Below are 16,744 nucleotides of genomic sequence, written 5' to 3' on the forward strand. Positions count from 1 at the left end.
ACTATCTGGTCAAGTCCCTAGAGTGGGGCTTGAATATGTGACTTGATTCAGTAAAGTGCACTACGACCGAGGTGCTTGTTAGTTTTGTACTGCTGCTTGAAATTTTGGGCATTTTGAAGACTTTTTTTTTTGCATCCTCAGGCACCAATCGTAAGCTGAGCACCTCTTGGGTCTTACCCAGAGTTTTCCATGAGCCAGCCAGTTGGGAGCGTGCAATGGTTGATAATTTTGTTTTTGATGCTGCATGAAGCATTAGGTAACCTTGGGAAGTTGCTGTTGGGAATTGTGGATGCAGGTTAATGCTGCACCAGCCTGTGGCACACCTTGTGAGCACCTCGATGCAGAGCACCACTCAACTACCCAAATGAGAATGGGCTTCACATCAGTGTTAAACAATGTCTGAATAAAATGGATATCAACTTTTATGTGTTGAACTCACTTTCCAACCAAAAACGAAACTATTCCAACTTCTTTTTTTCAGGGCACTCCATATTAATCTGGGGGGATAGAAACAACAAATGCTGGAAATGCTCCAATAATCAAAGTGATCGGGCGGGGGAGAGGTGCAGCATTGAGATGTGGGAAAGGAGACCAGGCTAAATAAACAAACATATTTGTATTCAACAATAAACAGACCATAATATTGTATACGCACGATATGACAAAATGAAGGTTGAATTGTACCTGGTCAATTCCTCCAATTCTGCCCTCTTTCTTACCCCTGATATTAATCACTCCATCATTGATATCCGTGCCTTCAACTGCCTAGCCCCTAAGCTCTGGAAAAGCCTCTCTCTGCCTCCCTCATTTAACTTAATTGCTTAAAGCCGACTTATTTAACCAAGCTATTGGTCACGTGGCTTAATACCTCCTTGATTGGCTCAGCATCAAATTTTGTTTGATCATGCTCCTATGACATTCTACCACCTTAAAGGTGCTATATAAATGCAAGTTGTTGTAGGAAAAATATAATGCCAGTGCGTTTTCTGAAGCTGATTGGCGCTCATTCCACTTGGGTCACGACTTGCAGATTATCCAATAATTGTGCATCTATACTGACTGCCTGTTTTAATTATATATTGTAGCTATTGTCATGCTAGGCCTTCACCTGCCAAGAATGAGGCACATTAATTTTGTCATGAACATTGATTTTAAACTTACTGGAGTGAAGAAAGGACTTGTTAAACAGATCGGCCTTGGCTGGGAAAGACATTTGCATATTAACAGACAGTGCTTGGAAGGACAAAGGACCATTCCCTGACACATTCAACCCACAATGGACCTTGATCACCAGCTATTGTGGGTAAGAGGAGCATTCCAGTGATTGCTATAATCCAAGACGTGGTCCGATCAGTTAGTCACATGACTAACCTGCTTGGCAACCTGGGTTTTTCTGAATTGTCCAGAGTTTGAACGCAGAAAGTCTGTTTGCTCCTGAACTGTGAAGATCTCTCCTGTCTGCTCTCATCTCTTTCTCACAAGCCTCTGAATCCACTGAAGACACAAGAGCCCCAAGAGAGAGAAGTCTCCTACAGTGAACAAGGTTTAAGAAGAATACTGGGCCCCAGTGAAAAGAAAGATCTATCTACAATCAAGGACTCTACAGTGAGCTCGAAGAACCCGAACAAAAACTCTTCAGATACTGCCTTAAATCTTTCCACTTTATTTTTCTTCTCTTTTCTGTCTCTATTTGCATGTGTGTATCACATATGCATGCTAGCATGGGCGCGTCGTGTATCCGTAGGCGTCAACCAAATTAGAGTTTAAGTTCAAATTTAATAAATTTCAAGTTTTCTTCGTTAAACCTAAGAAAGCCTGTTTGTGCTGGTTTCTTTGCCTTATAATTGGAAAGCGGTGAGCAAGGATTCACCAAGGGGGAACTAAAAACACAGTGTGTTTAAAATTAAACCCTGTTATGGTAAGATCAGGTGCAGGCTGAGAGGGATCCCTGGACACCTTTTTCACCTGGCTGTAACACTACATACTTCCAGCTTGTAACTAACTTGTGTTACCTGTTGCAATTCTGCACTCCTGATGTGCTGCTGCTTTGCATTATATGTATGAAGTAGAAAAGTTTCAGAAAGATGTGATAGATTGTTGTTGGGTAACATTATTAAGGGTTACAGACTAAGGTGAGTAGATGGAGTTAAGATACAGATCAACCATCATCTAATTGAATGGCAGAACAGTCTTGAGGGACTGAATGGTCTCCTCTTGTTCCTGTGTTACTAATGTAATCCGGACACGAGGGAGACATTGAGGGGCTAGAGGCGGTGCGTATAAGAGCTATGCGGCTGATCCCCAGTGGTGCAGATTAAATTGAGGAAAAACCTGGCATTGAAAGGAGGCATCAAGAGGTGATCTTGGAGTGGTATGTGAAGTTGTGAACTGTATGGTAAAGGTAAACCTGGAATAATAATTTGTTGAGAACGGGACAAAGGGACGGAGATTGGAATTAATAAAACCTCAAGATAGGAGTGATATCAGGGTTGTGTGCTTCAAAACAAAAGTGACAAAACACTGATTTAAAAAAAAAACCCTGGAATCAGTTGAGAATAAATTGGATGCTTTAAACTGATATTTAGTTCTTGAGATGAGTGACTTGGATCCTATTCAGCACTGTCTCTGACACGGACTTTAGTGCAGACTAGGATGTGATGATGAATGTATTTGGAGAGGTGAAACTCTTAAGGATGAAACAGTTCCCTGGGCTGTGTTCCTCTTGTGGAACAAAGCCCACTGGAGCTAAATGTTCTGAAATCAATTTTGAAGCAGTCACTGGGCAGCTGTATCAGGCTGGGTAAGTTCCAGTTGGACTGTTCACTGGAAAGCGTTGATCCACAGCACTGTACTGAGCTTCCACAGAAAAGCTTTTTACCAGCAATCGCTCTATAGCTTTGGGCACTGTGCACACGCACATAGTGCAAGGGTTTCTGGGCTAGTTGAAATGTTTGTGCAGCCAAATCCTCAGCCATTGCAGCAGAGCACTTTGTCAGTAATAATACTCAAGGCTTCCAAAACATTGTCAAATCAAATATATAATCAATGGTAACTTCTAATAAGTTGGCACAGATGGAAGTGAACAAGCTTGAAGGGCTGAATGGCCCATCATCTGCGCGCGCGCGCGTGTGTGTGTGTGTGTGTGTGTGTGTGTGTGTGTGTGTGTGTGTGTGTGTGTGTGTGTGTGTGTGTGTGTGTGTGTGTGTGTGTGTGTGTGTGTGTTTTTTTTTTCTCTCTGGTCAGCACTTTATGTACAGATTCTCAGTTCTGAGGAAGAGTCTTAGACCTAGAAATATTGACTGACCTGCGAATGACCAACCTTTCTGTTTTTTATGGGTTGCCTTGTTGATTTTTAATTTGCGTATGTAAATGTGATTTCATTGTGTACTGTGCACTAAAGCAAGCTGCGTACAGGTCCAACCATCTCAAGGCAGTTACAATAATGAGGCAGTTTGAAGAGTTTATTACTGACATATCCACTGCCTGGACTGTGTTACACCAATGTATTGAGATTAACAAGTAACAGATCAGCATCTGCAAAGGTGAGAATTGAGGTTAATGTGCTACTTTAGTATGAGTTACAAGTATGTATTTCAGACCTCTGAAGTGCTAGTAATTAAGGGCACTTAACATTTTATGAGGTTGCCTTGAACAGTTCATTAAAATATACATGTATTAAGCATACTTCGAAATGGGAGACTGAAAAAAGGCTGAAAGAAACCAGATTTCTTTCTGGTCTCTTGCTTGTCCCTAATTGTCTTCACTTCACCATTGGCAGCCATGCCTTCAGCTACCTAGGCCCTAAACCCTGGAATTCCCTCCCTAAATCCCTCTGCCTCTCTACCACTCTCTCCTCCTTTTCAGATGGTTCTTAAAACTTACCTCTTTGCTTAAGTCTTTGGTCACCTGACCTAACATCTTGCGTGGCTCGATGTCACAAAATTTTTTTGACGCTCCTGTGAAGTGCCTTGGGACATTTTATTATGGCTATGTAAATGTAAGTTGTTGTTATAACCCTGATTATAATTTGTCTTTTTGCAGATGGCCAAGTTACTCCTTTGGTAGAACTGTCAGCCAAGCAAGTAGCCCTTCACATTCCCTTTGAAGTAGTTGAAAAGGTTTATCCACCCGTACCTGAGCAGCTGCAACTTCGCATTGCCTTCTGGAGTTTCCCGGAAAACGAAGAAGACATCAGGTAATAAGACGGTGAACACACGCGACTCTTCCAGCACAGTCGCTGCACAGCCAGTGTATTATCTTTGGATGGTAATGAATTGTGGCGCAAGTGTACATTGGACAGTTTGCCATACTTCTATTTAAAACCTACCTCTTTGACCAAGCTTTTGGTCACCTGTTCTAAAAGTTTCCTTACCTGGCTTGATGACATTTTGTTTTATCACCCTCCTGTGAAGCGCCTGGAGAAGTTTTACTACATTAAAGGCGCTATATAAATGTAAGTTATTGCTGCTGTATGTAAACGCTTGTCCGGTGGGGAATGGGCATATAATTGGAGACTGAGGAGGAATAATGAAGCAATAACTGCAATTATTTAGAAGCGGTAACAAGCCCCCTTGCATTACAGGAGTGACCTTGGGTCAGCTGTTGTAGAACTAGCGTGTCATCAACTTTGCGATGCAATGCCGAGGGCTGTTTAACTGGAACACTCGACAAAGTTGGATCACAAGCCAGGAAGGTGCCAAGGTCATTGCCTGTTATCTGTTCTCAGCTGGGGAACGACCTGAGATGCTGCCGTTGAGCTGAGCGCCTCTAGGCTAGGGGTGGAGAAGGGTGGGGTGGTGAAAGAGAATCAACCAGGAGTTTTGCATAGCATATACAACACAGAGACGGGCCATTCAGCGCAACTGGTCTGTGCCGTGTTTATGCTCCTCACAAGCCTTGTCCCCACTCCTCTTCATCTCACCCTACCAGCATATCCGCGTATTCCTTTCTCCCTCAGGTTTATCTAGTTTCCCCTTAAGTATGTCTAAGCTGTGAATGCTGAGGCGGATAGTGATAGACTTCAAGAGGACATTGACAGGCTGGTGGAATGGGCAGTCATGTAGTGGATGAAATTTAATGCAGAGAAATATGAAGTGATGCGTTTTGGTGGAAAGAACGAGGAGAGGCAGTACAAACTAAAGGATACAACAGAAACGGAGAAACCTGCGGGTACGTGTGCACAAATCGTTGAAGGTGGCAGGGCAGGTTGAGAAGGTGGTTAAAAAGGCATACAGGATCCTGGGTTTTATAAATAGAGGCTTAGAATACAGAAGCAAGGAAGTTATGATGAACCTTTATAAAACATTGGTTTGGTCTTAACTGAACTATTATGCCCAATTTTGGGAACCACGCTTTAGAAAGGACGTGAAGGCTTTAGAGAGGGTGCAGAAAAGATTTACAAGAATGGTTTCAAGGATGAGAGACTTCAGTTGCATGGATAGATTGGAGAAGCTGGGTTGTTCTCCTGAGAGGAGATTTGATAGAGGTGCTCAAATTCATGAGGGGTCTGGACGGAGTAGATAGAGAGAAACTGTTTCCATTGGCGCCAGGGTTGAGAATCAGAGGGCACTGATTTAAGGTGATTGGCAAAAGAACCAATGGCGACATGAGGAAAAAACCATTTTACGCAGCGAGTGGTTAGGATCTGGAATGCACTGCTTGTGTGTGTGGTGGAGGCAGGTTCAATCGTGGCTTTCAAAAGGGAATTAGATAATTATCAAGAGATAATATTTGCAGGGTTATGGGGAAAGGACCAGCTGTGTTGCTCTCGCAGAAAGCTGGCACCAACATGAAGGGTCAAATGTCGTCCTCCTGTGATATAACTATTCTATGATTCTATGCTATTCACCTCAACCACTCCATATGGTAGCGAGATCCACATTCTAACCACGCTCTGGTTAAAGAAGTTTCTCCTGAATTTCCTGTTGGATTTAGTTATAACGACCTTCTATTTATGGCCCCTAGTTTCTGGGTCTACCTCACAAATGAAAAACCTCATCTACTTCTTCTGCCCTATCACACCCTTTCATCTTTCTTTGGCCTCCTTGTCTCTAGAGACAATGGGTAAGCGCCTGGAGGTGGTCAGTGGTTTGTGGAGCAGCGCCTGGAGTGGCTATAAAGGCCAATTCTAGAGTGACAGGCTCTTCCACAGGTGCTGCAGAAAAATTTGTTTGTCTGGGTTGTTACACAGTTGGCTCTCTCCTTGCGCCTCTGTCTTTTTTCCTGCCAATTGCTAACTCTCTTCGACTCGCCACATTTTAGCCCCACCTTTATGGCTGCCCGCCAGCTCTGGCGAATGCTGGCAACTGACTCCCACGATGTGATCAATGTCACAGGACTTCATGTCGCGTTTGCAGACGTCTTTAAAGCGGAGACATGGACGGCCGGTGGGTCCGATACCAGTGGCGAGCTCTCTGTACAATGTGTCTTTGGGGATCCTACCATCTTCCATGCGGCTCACATGGCCAAACCATCTCAAGCGCCACTGACTCAGTAGTGTGTATAAGCTGGGGATGTTGGCCGCCTCGAGGACTTCTGCGTTGGAGATACGGTCCTGCCACCTGATGCCAAGTATTCTCCAGAGGCAGCGAAGATGGAATGAATTGAGACATCGCTCTTGGCTGACGTACGTTGTCCAGGCCTCGCTGCCATAGAGCAAGGTACTGAGGACACGGGCTTGATACACTCGGACTTTTGTGTTCCGTGTCAGTGCGCCATTTTCCCACACTCTCTTGGCCAGTCTGGACATAGCAGTGGAAGCCTTTCCCATGCGCTTGTTGATTTCTGCATCTGGAGACAGGTTACTTGTGATAGTTGAGCCTAGGTAGGTGAACTCTTGAACCACTTCCAGAGCGTGGTCGCCAATATTGATGGATGGAGCATTTCTGACGTCCTGCCCCATGATGTTCGTTTTCTTGAGGCTGATGGTTAGGCCAAATTCATTGCAGGCGGCCGCAAACCTGTCATAATCTATGCAGATTCTATTCCAGATTTCTGCGCAATGTTGCTTGCTGAAATATGTGACTGAATCAGCATCATGTGAGGGTAAGATTGAGCCCAGCTGAGATACCCACTGTGAATGAATGCTCTGCTTGGACATGGTCTAGGAGTGTCACTGGTACCCATCGGTTACCATGACAACAGGACAAACGCAGAAAATCTCGTGACATCCAGGCCAAGATTGCAGTAAATGTTTTCTAGCTTTCCCAGACAGCAGCGAACTTGGGAGCTAAAAGCAAGTGGACAGGTACCAAAAAATGACTTAAAAGGCTGAAGTACTGAGCTTGAGGCAGCACTCGAGCCAGTGCTGGGTAAGATGTGAGGAGAAGTTAGGTTGGGTCAGTCTGCCCATGCCAGTGCTGGGAGCGTGACACCACAGTGCTGCCAGGCCAATGGTGCAGAGTTGCGGGTGATGGACTGAACTTGAGGCTGCCACTAAGAGGGCTGGAGTCATCAAGGGTGAGGGAAGCCTTGTTGTCAGGCTGAGTAATGATGAGGTTGGAACATGGCCAGAGTCTGGGAACTGAAATATTCCCAGTGTCACTGACCTCCATATCGCTGCACAACCGACACATACAGGTGGATCCCGACTTTGCTAGCGCTCCAGGACTTCTTTGCTTTGGCCCTCAGCTGAGGTGAGCTGCAGAATTTAGGGGACGGGGGTATCTGTGAATGATGCCCAGCATGCTATGCCAGGTTATGCAGGACAGTTGTTACAACAATTGGAAGATGGGATGGGTAAATTTGCAAATTTGTCTCCCTGCATCAAACTTCTTTCTGTTAATTTCTTTCACGTCAGCTGTAGGTCAGTTGGTAGCACTCTCACCTCTGACTCACAAGGTTCCGGGTTCAAGTCCCACTCCAGTGCAGTGCTGAAGTGTCAGAAGTGCTGTCTTGGATGAGACGTTAAACCAAGGCCCCATCTGCTTACTCAGTGGATGTAAAAGATCCCAATACACTATTTCCAAGAAGAGCAGGGGAGTTCTCCCTGGTGTCCTGGCCAATATTTATCCTTCACTCAACATCACAAAAAAAACAGATTATCTGGTCATTATCACATTGCTGTTTGTGGGAGCTTGCTGTGTGCAAATTGGCTGTCGCGTTTCTTACATTAAAACAGTGACTACACTTCAAAAGCACATTGGTTGTAAAGCGCTTTGAGATGTCCTGAGGTCATGAAAGGCACCATATAAATGCAAGTCTGTCTTTGCTGGGTTTTTTTTTTGGGATGTCGTTGACAGTATGCTACGGATTGTTTCTGTTAGAATGGTTGTCTTTTGTTACTAATCAGAAATGATACTACAAAGATGGTTCTGAGATCCGATTCGTCCATTGGAATATGGTATTGGGTCTGATTGGTTCCTGGTTCTGGAACTGATTTGTTAAATGGCGAGACGGTTTGTCGTTCTGGAATGTAGTTGGTTGTTGATTCCTTGTTTTGCAGTCTGCTTATAGGGACTTTGCATTGTTGCAGTGCTGCATTCGCACAGTTAGTCCACTCTTGACTCAAAGTTACTTAATTCACATTATTAGAGAGCAAAATGTGAGCTGACAGTCCTGGTCTCAATTTATCTGCCAATTCTGGTTGGCACCATGCTTTAGAATTCCTATTCAGTCACTTATCTTCAGTTTAGCAGGAACCTGTGACACTTCCTATGGGGCTTGGCACAAATTGTGTATTCAAAAAATCAGAGCCAAGTTTAAAATTTACAGATAATTTAGAAGAAATTTTCAGCAGTGTTTCAACAGTTTGCGGGAGCATTTCATTTTTAAAGTTACAGCCACTGTTCTGAAGAACCCAAGGCATGTGGGCTAAGTAGAGTCTTGGGTCCTGGCTACCTGCTGACTAAGGCTCAATTTGCTGCTTGTTTGTAACTTTGCTGCTTTCTTCTATTGAAATTTCATTGATCTGCGGGTTTGGAAAGGTCTATTCATAACTCTACTACTCGCTGTTGAGTGCATCTTGAATCAGCAATCTAATATCTTGCACTTGTAGTTTGACATAAGCAGATGAGTTGAAACATACATTTAACGTCTCTATTTAGCTCATGGAGCTTTGTACTACAGATTGAAGTGTTACAAGTTTGGATGGCAGTTGCTGTTATAGAGTCATAGAGTCACATTGACTACTATGTATATAATAAAAGCAAAATACTGCAGATGCTGGAAATCAGAAATAAAAACAAAAATTGCAGGAAATAGTCAGCAACTCTGGCAGCATCTGTGGAGAGAGCAGCAGAGTTAACGTTTCAGGTCAGTGACCTTTCATCAGAACTGGCAAAGGTTAGAAATGTAATGGGTTTTAAGCAAATAAAGTGGGGGTGAGGCAAAATAGAACAAAAGGGAAGGTGTTGATAGGTCACAGAGAGTAACTGACAAGGAGGTCATGGGGCAAAGGCAAAGAGTGTGTTAATAGTGTGATGAAAGACAAAGCGTTCGTGCAGAGAGGGTGTTAAATGACAGAATAATGAAAGCCCAAGCCAAAAGCAAAAACATGATAAGTGGGCAGGCACATGGCAAAAAAAAAATTGAATGATGAAACAAACTAAAATAAAATGAAATAAAAATAAAAAAGTGGGGGGCAAGTCATTATTGAACTCAATGTTCAGTCCGGCAGGCTGTAGTGTGCCTAATCGGTAAATGAGATGCTGTTCCTCGAGCTTGCGTTGATGTTCACTGTAACACTGCAGCAATCCCAGGACAGTATTGTGGACATGAAAGCAGGGGTGTGTGTTGAAATGGCAAGCAACAGGAATTTCGGGGTCATGTTTTCGGACTGAGCGGAGGTGTTCCACAAAGCAATCACCCAATCTGTGTTTGGTCTCCCCAGTGTGGAGGAGACTGCATTGTGAGCAATGAATACAGTATACTACATTGAAAGAAGTACAAGTAAATCGCTGCTTCACCTGAAAGGGGTGTTTGGGGCCTTGGATAGTGAGGAGAGAAGAGGTAAAAGTGCAGGTATTACACCTCCTGTGATTGCATGGGAAGGGGATGAGGTGTTGGGGGTAATGGAGGAGTGGACCAGGGTGTCGCGGAGGGAACAATCCCTTCGGAGTGCTGACAGAGGAGGGGAAGATGCATTGGTAGTGGCATCACGCTGGATGTGGTGGAGGATGATCCTTTGGATATGGAGGCTGATGGGGTGGAAAGTGAGGACAAGGGGAACCCTGTCACGGTTCTGGGAGGGAGGGGAAGGGGTGAGGGTAGAGGTGCGGTAAATGGGCCGGACACGGTTGAGGGCCCTGTCAACCACAGTGGGGGGGAATCCTTGGTTAAGGAGAAAGGAAGACACATCGGACTACTGTGTATATGTTGAAGAATATGTGTAGTGATTATGCTGCTGACTTGGAATCCAGAGAAAGCAGGTGGAGTTCAAATCCCATCATGGCTGTTTGGGAATTTGGTTTCAGATTTTAAAAAGCTGGTGAATCTGTCAGATGGTCATTTTTAAAAAAAACACAACTGATTCACGATTGCCCTTAAGCTGGTCTGGTCTATAAGTGATTCCAGTCCACTCCAAATGTGGTTGACTCTTAACTGTCCTCTGAAGTGGCCCAGCAAGCCACTCAGTTGTATTAAAGCCCTACACAGGGGTGACTATTGATGGATATCAGGGGACTTCTTGGGATGGTTTTTTTTTGTTACGTAGGTTGGTTGTGTAAAGACACCAGGAAACAGTTGTGCTGTTGCTGTATTTAACTGAGCGATGAAGCCTTATGGAAGTGATTTCACTTTTGAGTATAGTATTGAAACTGCTGAGAATAATCACAATGCAGGTTTAGCATACCTTCTGCCCATGTGTCTGTGCCAGTGACTGGTTACAGTCGGCAGTGACTATTATTGTGCTTCCTCCTCTCTCTGCGTTTGTATAGCCCAGCCTGTTGTGCAGTTAGAGGAGGTGAATGTTGGGCGTAAACCTCCATTGTCCCTGGTGCAATGCGCCGAGACAATATTGGATGCCACCATGTACCTTGTTTTACTGCTGACCACACACAGTTAATGAAACTGGCCATATTTTGGATTTGGTATGAACCAGACTCCTCCTCAACGTGCTATTTAAAAGCACATAAACTATTGAAGGGTGGTATTTCTAAAGCCGTACTGCATCTTCATACATTGGCATGATGGTATTCATCAAAATATGTAGCTCCAGGCAAATTATGGACATCAGTCTTCTGCAAGCTTGTGAAAAGAGAAAAGTTGGTGCATTAAGATTGCTTTTTGTTTTTATATTGCTCATGGTGGGTCTGTAATGGGTTGCGAACCATGTTGAAGGATTTCTCCCCTCCAACTGCAAACAGTTTTGTTGGAAGAGCAGAAATGTCCTCCCCAAATAACCACCTTCAACATTAAACTGGTGGAGAAGATCTGCTCACTGGCTGATGTCAGCTGCTGGTCTGGCAATGATTAACAGTTGAGAATACAGGAAATAGGCATTGGGCACATCAAGGCCACGCAACCAATGACCACATGCAATTATTCTATCGTGGCCTCTTTATCTTGCTCCACCACCTGATGGTCAGCTACAATATTTAAAAAAAAAGCCAAATTCCACCCTCCAACTCCCCTGAATAAAATCCAGACTAATATCTTTATGATCAGGGTGGGCAGCTCCAAAATTAGGCAACAAGTTGGACAAAATGTGCAAGTGGGTAGAACGTGGCAGATGTAATTTAATGTAGGCAATTGTGCAGAAAGGAGAAATGGGAGGGCAACACATGTACTGTATGCGTCGTGCTGGAATAGTCACAGATTAAGTTGCAAGAGATCCAGGAGTCTTGGTAGACTTTGCTCATCATGCTCAACCAATGCAGAGCAGCAAAAAAAAACTAAAAGCAGTAAGAGGTTGGACTACATAATGCAAGCAGTTGAGGTGAATAATGTAGTTGCATTTAAAGAGAGGCTAGATAAGCAAGTGAGGGAGAAGGGAAAAGAGGATTATGCTGACAGTTCGAGGAGGGGAGAAGCATCGAGTGAAGCATAAAGGATGGCATGGACTGGTTGGGCTAAATGCCCTGTTTCTGTGGTGCATACCCTTTGTAATTGTATGCAACACAAGTCAGGAGAAGTTGTGATCAAGCTGTTTTATTGCTTGAGTATTAATCGGGCATGACCTCAAAATTCGAGCCAGGCCATTCAGGTGTGATGTCAGGAAGCACTTCTCCACACAAAGGGGAGTGGAAATCTGGAACTCAGTGTAGGTCAGTTGACAATTTCAAAACTGAGATTGATGGGTTTTATTAGGCAAAGATATTAAGGGATATAGAACCAAGGTAGTTCAATGGAGTTAAGATACAGATCAGCCATGATCTAATTGAATGCCGGAATAGAATTGAGATGCTTAAAATGGCCTAATCCCATTTCTGAGTTTCCCATGTATCCATTTCTGGTCACCCAGAGTTAAGGGAGACATTGAGGAGCTAGAGACAGTACAGATAAGAGCCTTGAAGCTGGTCCCCATTGGTGAGGATTAAATTATGAGAAAAAGACATTGAAAGGAGGCATCGAGAGATGATCTTAGGGTGGTATGTGAAATATTAAACAGTATGGTAAAGGTAAACCTGGAATATTAAATTGTTGAGAGTTGGAGAAAGCGACACAAGCTGGAATTAATAAAACTCCAAGATAGGAGTGATTTCAGGGCATTGTTCTTCACAGTAAAAGTGATAAAACGCTAATTTTCATTTCACGCCTGTTTGTGAGATGTTTATAGTACAGAATAATCATCTGTCTTCATTATATTTGCTGCACTTTTTAAAAAAAAAAGTAGTGTTGAGCCTTTTGCGACACTTTGATGCAATTGACACTGTGGGTCTGTATCGATGGTAGTTACTGGTGTCATGCCATTATGCAGATACCAATATTGGGGTATCCGATTGCATTTTTGAAACCTTGGCTTGTTTGTGATACTTCAAGTTTACTTTTTTTAAAAACAAAGTGAGCATTGACACCACAGTGTCAATGAATGGGGGATGATGTGAGACTTATGGCAGGACTCCTGGGTCTATTTTCAGCGAACGAGTCCTTTTACTCAGCAAACAGAGTCTATTTTAAACGTCGTTTCCACAAGCTATAGCAAGCAGAACTCCTGGCCGAAACTACAGCAACATTTCCTGATAAAAGAGGGTTTATTTCTCCAGCAAACTGCAGTGAGTGGAGGATAGTTGCGGAATATAAATTGTGATGTAAAATCAGTCCTGGTCACTCACAGTAGTCCAGTCTGCAGGTATGATTGACAGGGTAATTACCCAATCACCTCCATTCTGGCCTTGACTTTTGTCACGATAATGCAGTCTTATTTTTAAAAGCCTCGAGTACAAACATTGGTTCATATTGGTGCTCCTATGCAAACATAAAAACAACTACAATGGGTCTTAAAATCTTCTGTAACTGATTGGATTATGATATTTAACACAGGATAGTACTTCAGTTGATGTGAAGGTGTTATTTGTTCCAGCAATAGTCCGACCTGGGATTTAGTTTGGAGTGAGTGTTGCTTTACTTACTGACTGCATATTGCAGGTTTTACAGAATTATGCTTTTCAGTACTTGTAGAATGGTTGCAGCACAGAAGGAGGCCATTCAGCCCATCATATCTGTGCAGGCTCGCTGCAAGAGCAGCTCAGCTAGTCCCACTCCCCTGCCCTTTCCATGTAGCCCTGTAATTTTTTTCTCTTCAGGTGCTTATCGAATCCCCTTTCGAAAGCCATGATTGAACCTGCCTCCACCACACTCTCAGGTGGTGCATTCCAGATCCTAATCTCTCACTGCACCTTCTTTTTAAAAAAAAAAGGTTTTTCCTCATGTTGTCATTACTTCATCTGCCAATCGCCTTAAAATGTCCTATGGTTCTTGACCCTTCCGTCAACTCTGTCCAAACCCGTTATGATTTTGAACATCTCGCACTGGTGAGGGTGCATTAAAGATTTACAAGGATGATATCAGAAATGTGAGGTTTTACTGTACAGGCTGAATGTCTTCTCGGGAAAGGAGTGAATTAACTGAGGTCTTTAAAATTATGAAAAGTTTTGATCGAATACACACAGAGAGGGTGTTTCCCCTCACAGGGCAGACCAGAACTAGGGGCCATCAATATAAGGTAGTCACCAAAAATAATCAAATGGGAAATTCAGAAGAAGCTTCTTGACCCTGCAAATGGTTGAGGCAAATAGTCTGGATGCATTTTCGGGGAGGCTGGGAGTAGGGGATTGATGGCCTCGTTGATGGAGTTTGATGAGGAGGAATGGCAGGAGGTTCAACAATGACCTTTGGATCTCTAATCAAAAAGGAAAACTTTGGGCGATGGGGAAAGAACAGAGTGGAGTGGGAATTAACTGGATAGCCCTTTCACAGATCCAGTACAGGCACAATGACCTGCTTCAGTTCTGTACATTTCTATGATCACCGTGTGTTTGAGGGGGATTTAACTGCTCCCACAGTGAAAGTAATTTGTGTTGGCTTCAAAAATTAGATTTGTTTGCTGTGGTTAAATAGCTGGGTGAATTGCTAAAACTTTGAACACCTGTGATACTTTAACAAAGAAAGAAAAAATTGCATTCATAGTGTTTTTCACGAGCACCGGACGTCTCAAAGCACTTTACAGCCAACGAAGTACTTTTGAAGTGTAGTCACTGTTTTAAGGAGACAAAATACAAACATTGATACAAGGATATTAACAGCAACATGTAAAAACAAGTTGCTGGTGATTCCCATATTAAACCAAGGCTCTGTCTATTGATCAGAGAAAGGAGGAGTATATATTGCTTAAATTCCAGCATAAAATGTGGCTAAAGTTTGTTCTCAAGACAGGCTCATTTTCCTAATTGGCCTAATAAAACCTGTAAGTTAAAAAGAAAGACTGGAATTTATATAGCACCTTTCACTCACACATATTAAAAAAATAGGAGTAGCCTAGTTGTCCCCATGAGCCTGCACCAGCATTCAATAAGATCACGGCACTTTCTCACCCAATCTGATTTTATTTATTTATTTAGAGATACAGCACTGAAACAGGCCCTTCGGCCCACCGAGTCTGTGCCGACCAAGAACCACCCATTTATACTAACCCTACAGTAATCCCATATTCCCTACCACCTACCTACACTAGGGGCAATTTACAATGGCCAATTTTACCTATCACCTGCAAGTTCTTTGGCGGTGGGAGGAAACTGGAGCACCCGGCGAAAACCCACGCGGTCACAGGGAGAACTTGCAAACTCCGCACAGGCAGTACCCAGAACTGAACCCGGGTCCCTGGAACTGTGAGGCTGCGGTGCTAACCACTGTTCAGAAATGTCCATTCTTCTGGAGCCTCATACAGGAGATGCCAACCTGTCCCCTCTCCACCCTTCAGGACTGTGATCGCTGGCACTTATGCACAAACCAGCTTGTCCCAGCATCACTTTTTAGAAATTTCTTTTGCGTGAGCTCACTATGGTGACAGAGCTTTCACACCATTATTGTGATATTACAAATCCACCACTAAATCCTGCAAATCCCACAGCAGGGCAAGGCTCCAGAGATAAGGAAAAAATATATAAACAAATGCAAGAGTGAGGGAGGTTCATGCAATTAGTGGGGACACAAGAGTGGTGCAACGCATGGCATCATACAGGGGTGGTAGAAAAGTAGAATCACGGCTGGTGTCCTTGCCAATATTTATCCCTCAATCAACAGCACCAAAACAAATTATCTGGTCATTACCACGTTGCTATTTATGGGGGCTTGCTGTGCACAAACTGTCTGCCGTATTTCCTACATTATAACAAGCAACTACACTTCAGAAGTACTTAGTTGGTTGCAAAGCGCTTTGGGATGTCCCAAGCTTGTGAAAGGTGCTATGTAAATGCAGGTCTTTCTTTCCAGGTCTGTTGAAGGTGCTGACTCTGGACGATGTACATTATGATGGGTGCCCTACAGTCCCTCATCCCATTAGTCATTCTTCACTGGAAGGCCCTGAGAGCAAGTGTCAACAGCCTATCGGCTGTGAGCGCTTCATTTCAGCCAAATCCAACCCTGTCCTAACCTGACACATACTTTCCAGCAGGATTCACTTGGACAGCAATCAGATAACCACAATTACACAAGAGTTGAGCTCAGGATATAGATCTTTACATTGTGACCTTAAAAGGCACAAGACTCTTTAAACGCAGCTCCGTTTCTGCAGCAGTGTTGGATGGTATAACACTCCCGTCATTGCAAAACAGAGCATCCTCAACTTATCTGAGCAACGTCACTGGGGAGCTGCTAGTGTAGAGATCCCTTAGACCTCCGGATGTTCCAAAAAGTTTCGCAGCCAAAGATGTACTTTGGTGGGGATCTTTACTGTGAGTTTTACTTTTGTGAAGGTGGAGAGAACTGTGGAGAGAGCAGTTATTCTCTGGAGCTAGGATTCAAATCCAACCCAGAAATGTGTGGTGAAGATCTGCCTTGAAAAATCCCTCGTCAAATGAGAGCAGACAATCTTAAACAAATTCCTAGCACCCCCAACAAAAACCATCTCTTAATTTGGCACTAACATAGATGGAATTGAATGTCCTCTCTCATGTAGAGAGGACAAGAACAGCTGGTGTGTGTGGGAAGTCGGAAAATGTCACACTGACATGGTAGCAGCTACTCTCCTGAAGATGGGAAGGGAACTCTATTCTGTGTGTCTGTGTCCTTGTGCTATTTCTTATCTTGAAATGCTTGAGGCTGAAGCCTTCAGCATTGCCCCCCACCAAGAACCCCCACCCCAGCTTAC

At 43.7% G+C, this 16,744-nt stretch overlaps 1 protein-coding gene across 3 annotated transcripts in view; it reads left to right on the forward strand.

Annotated features, from left to right (window-relative positions):
• zswim8 (zinc finger, SWIM-type containing 8) overlaps positions 1-16,744 on the forward strand; it is a 158,163-nt gene that overhangs the window by 24,699 nt on the left and 116,720 nt on the right. For all 3 annotated transcript variants that reach the window (XM_068020508.1, XM_068020509.1, XM_068020507.1), the window contains one exon: positions 4,042-4,195. In XM_068020508.1, the coding sequence (XP_067876609.1) occupies positions 4,042-4,195 (154 nt within the window). The remainder of the gene's footprint in view (positions 1-4,041; positions 4,196-16,744) is intronic.

The sequence above is a fragment of the Heterodontus francisci genome, chromosome 42 (assembly GCF_036365525.1).
Source record: "Heterodontus francisci isolate sHetFra1 chromosome 42, sHetFra1.hap1, whole genome shotgun sequence".
Lineage (NCBI taxonomy): Eukaryota > Metazoa > Chordata > Chondrichthyes > Heterodontiformes > Heterodontidae > Heterodontus > Heterodontus francisci.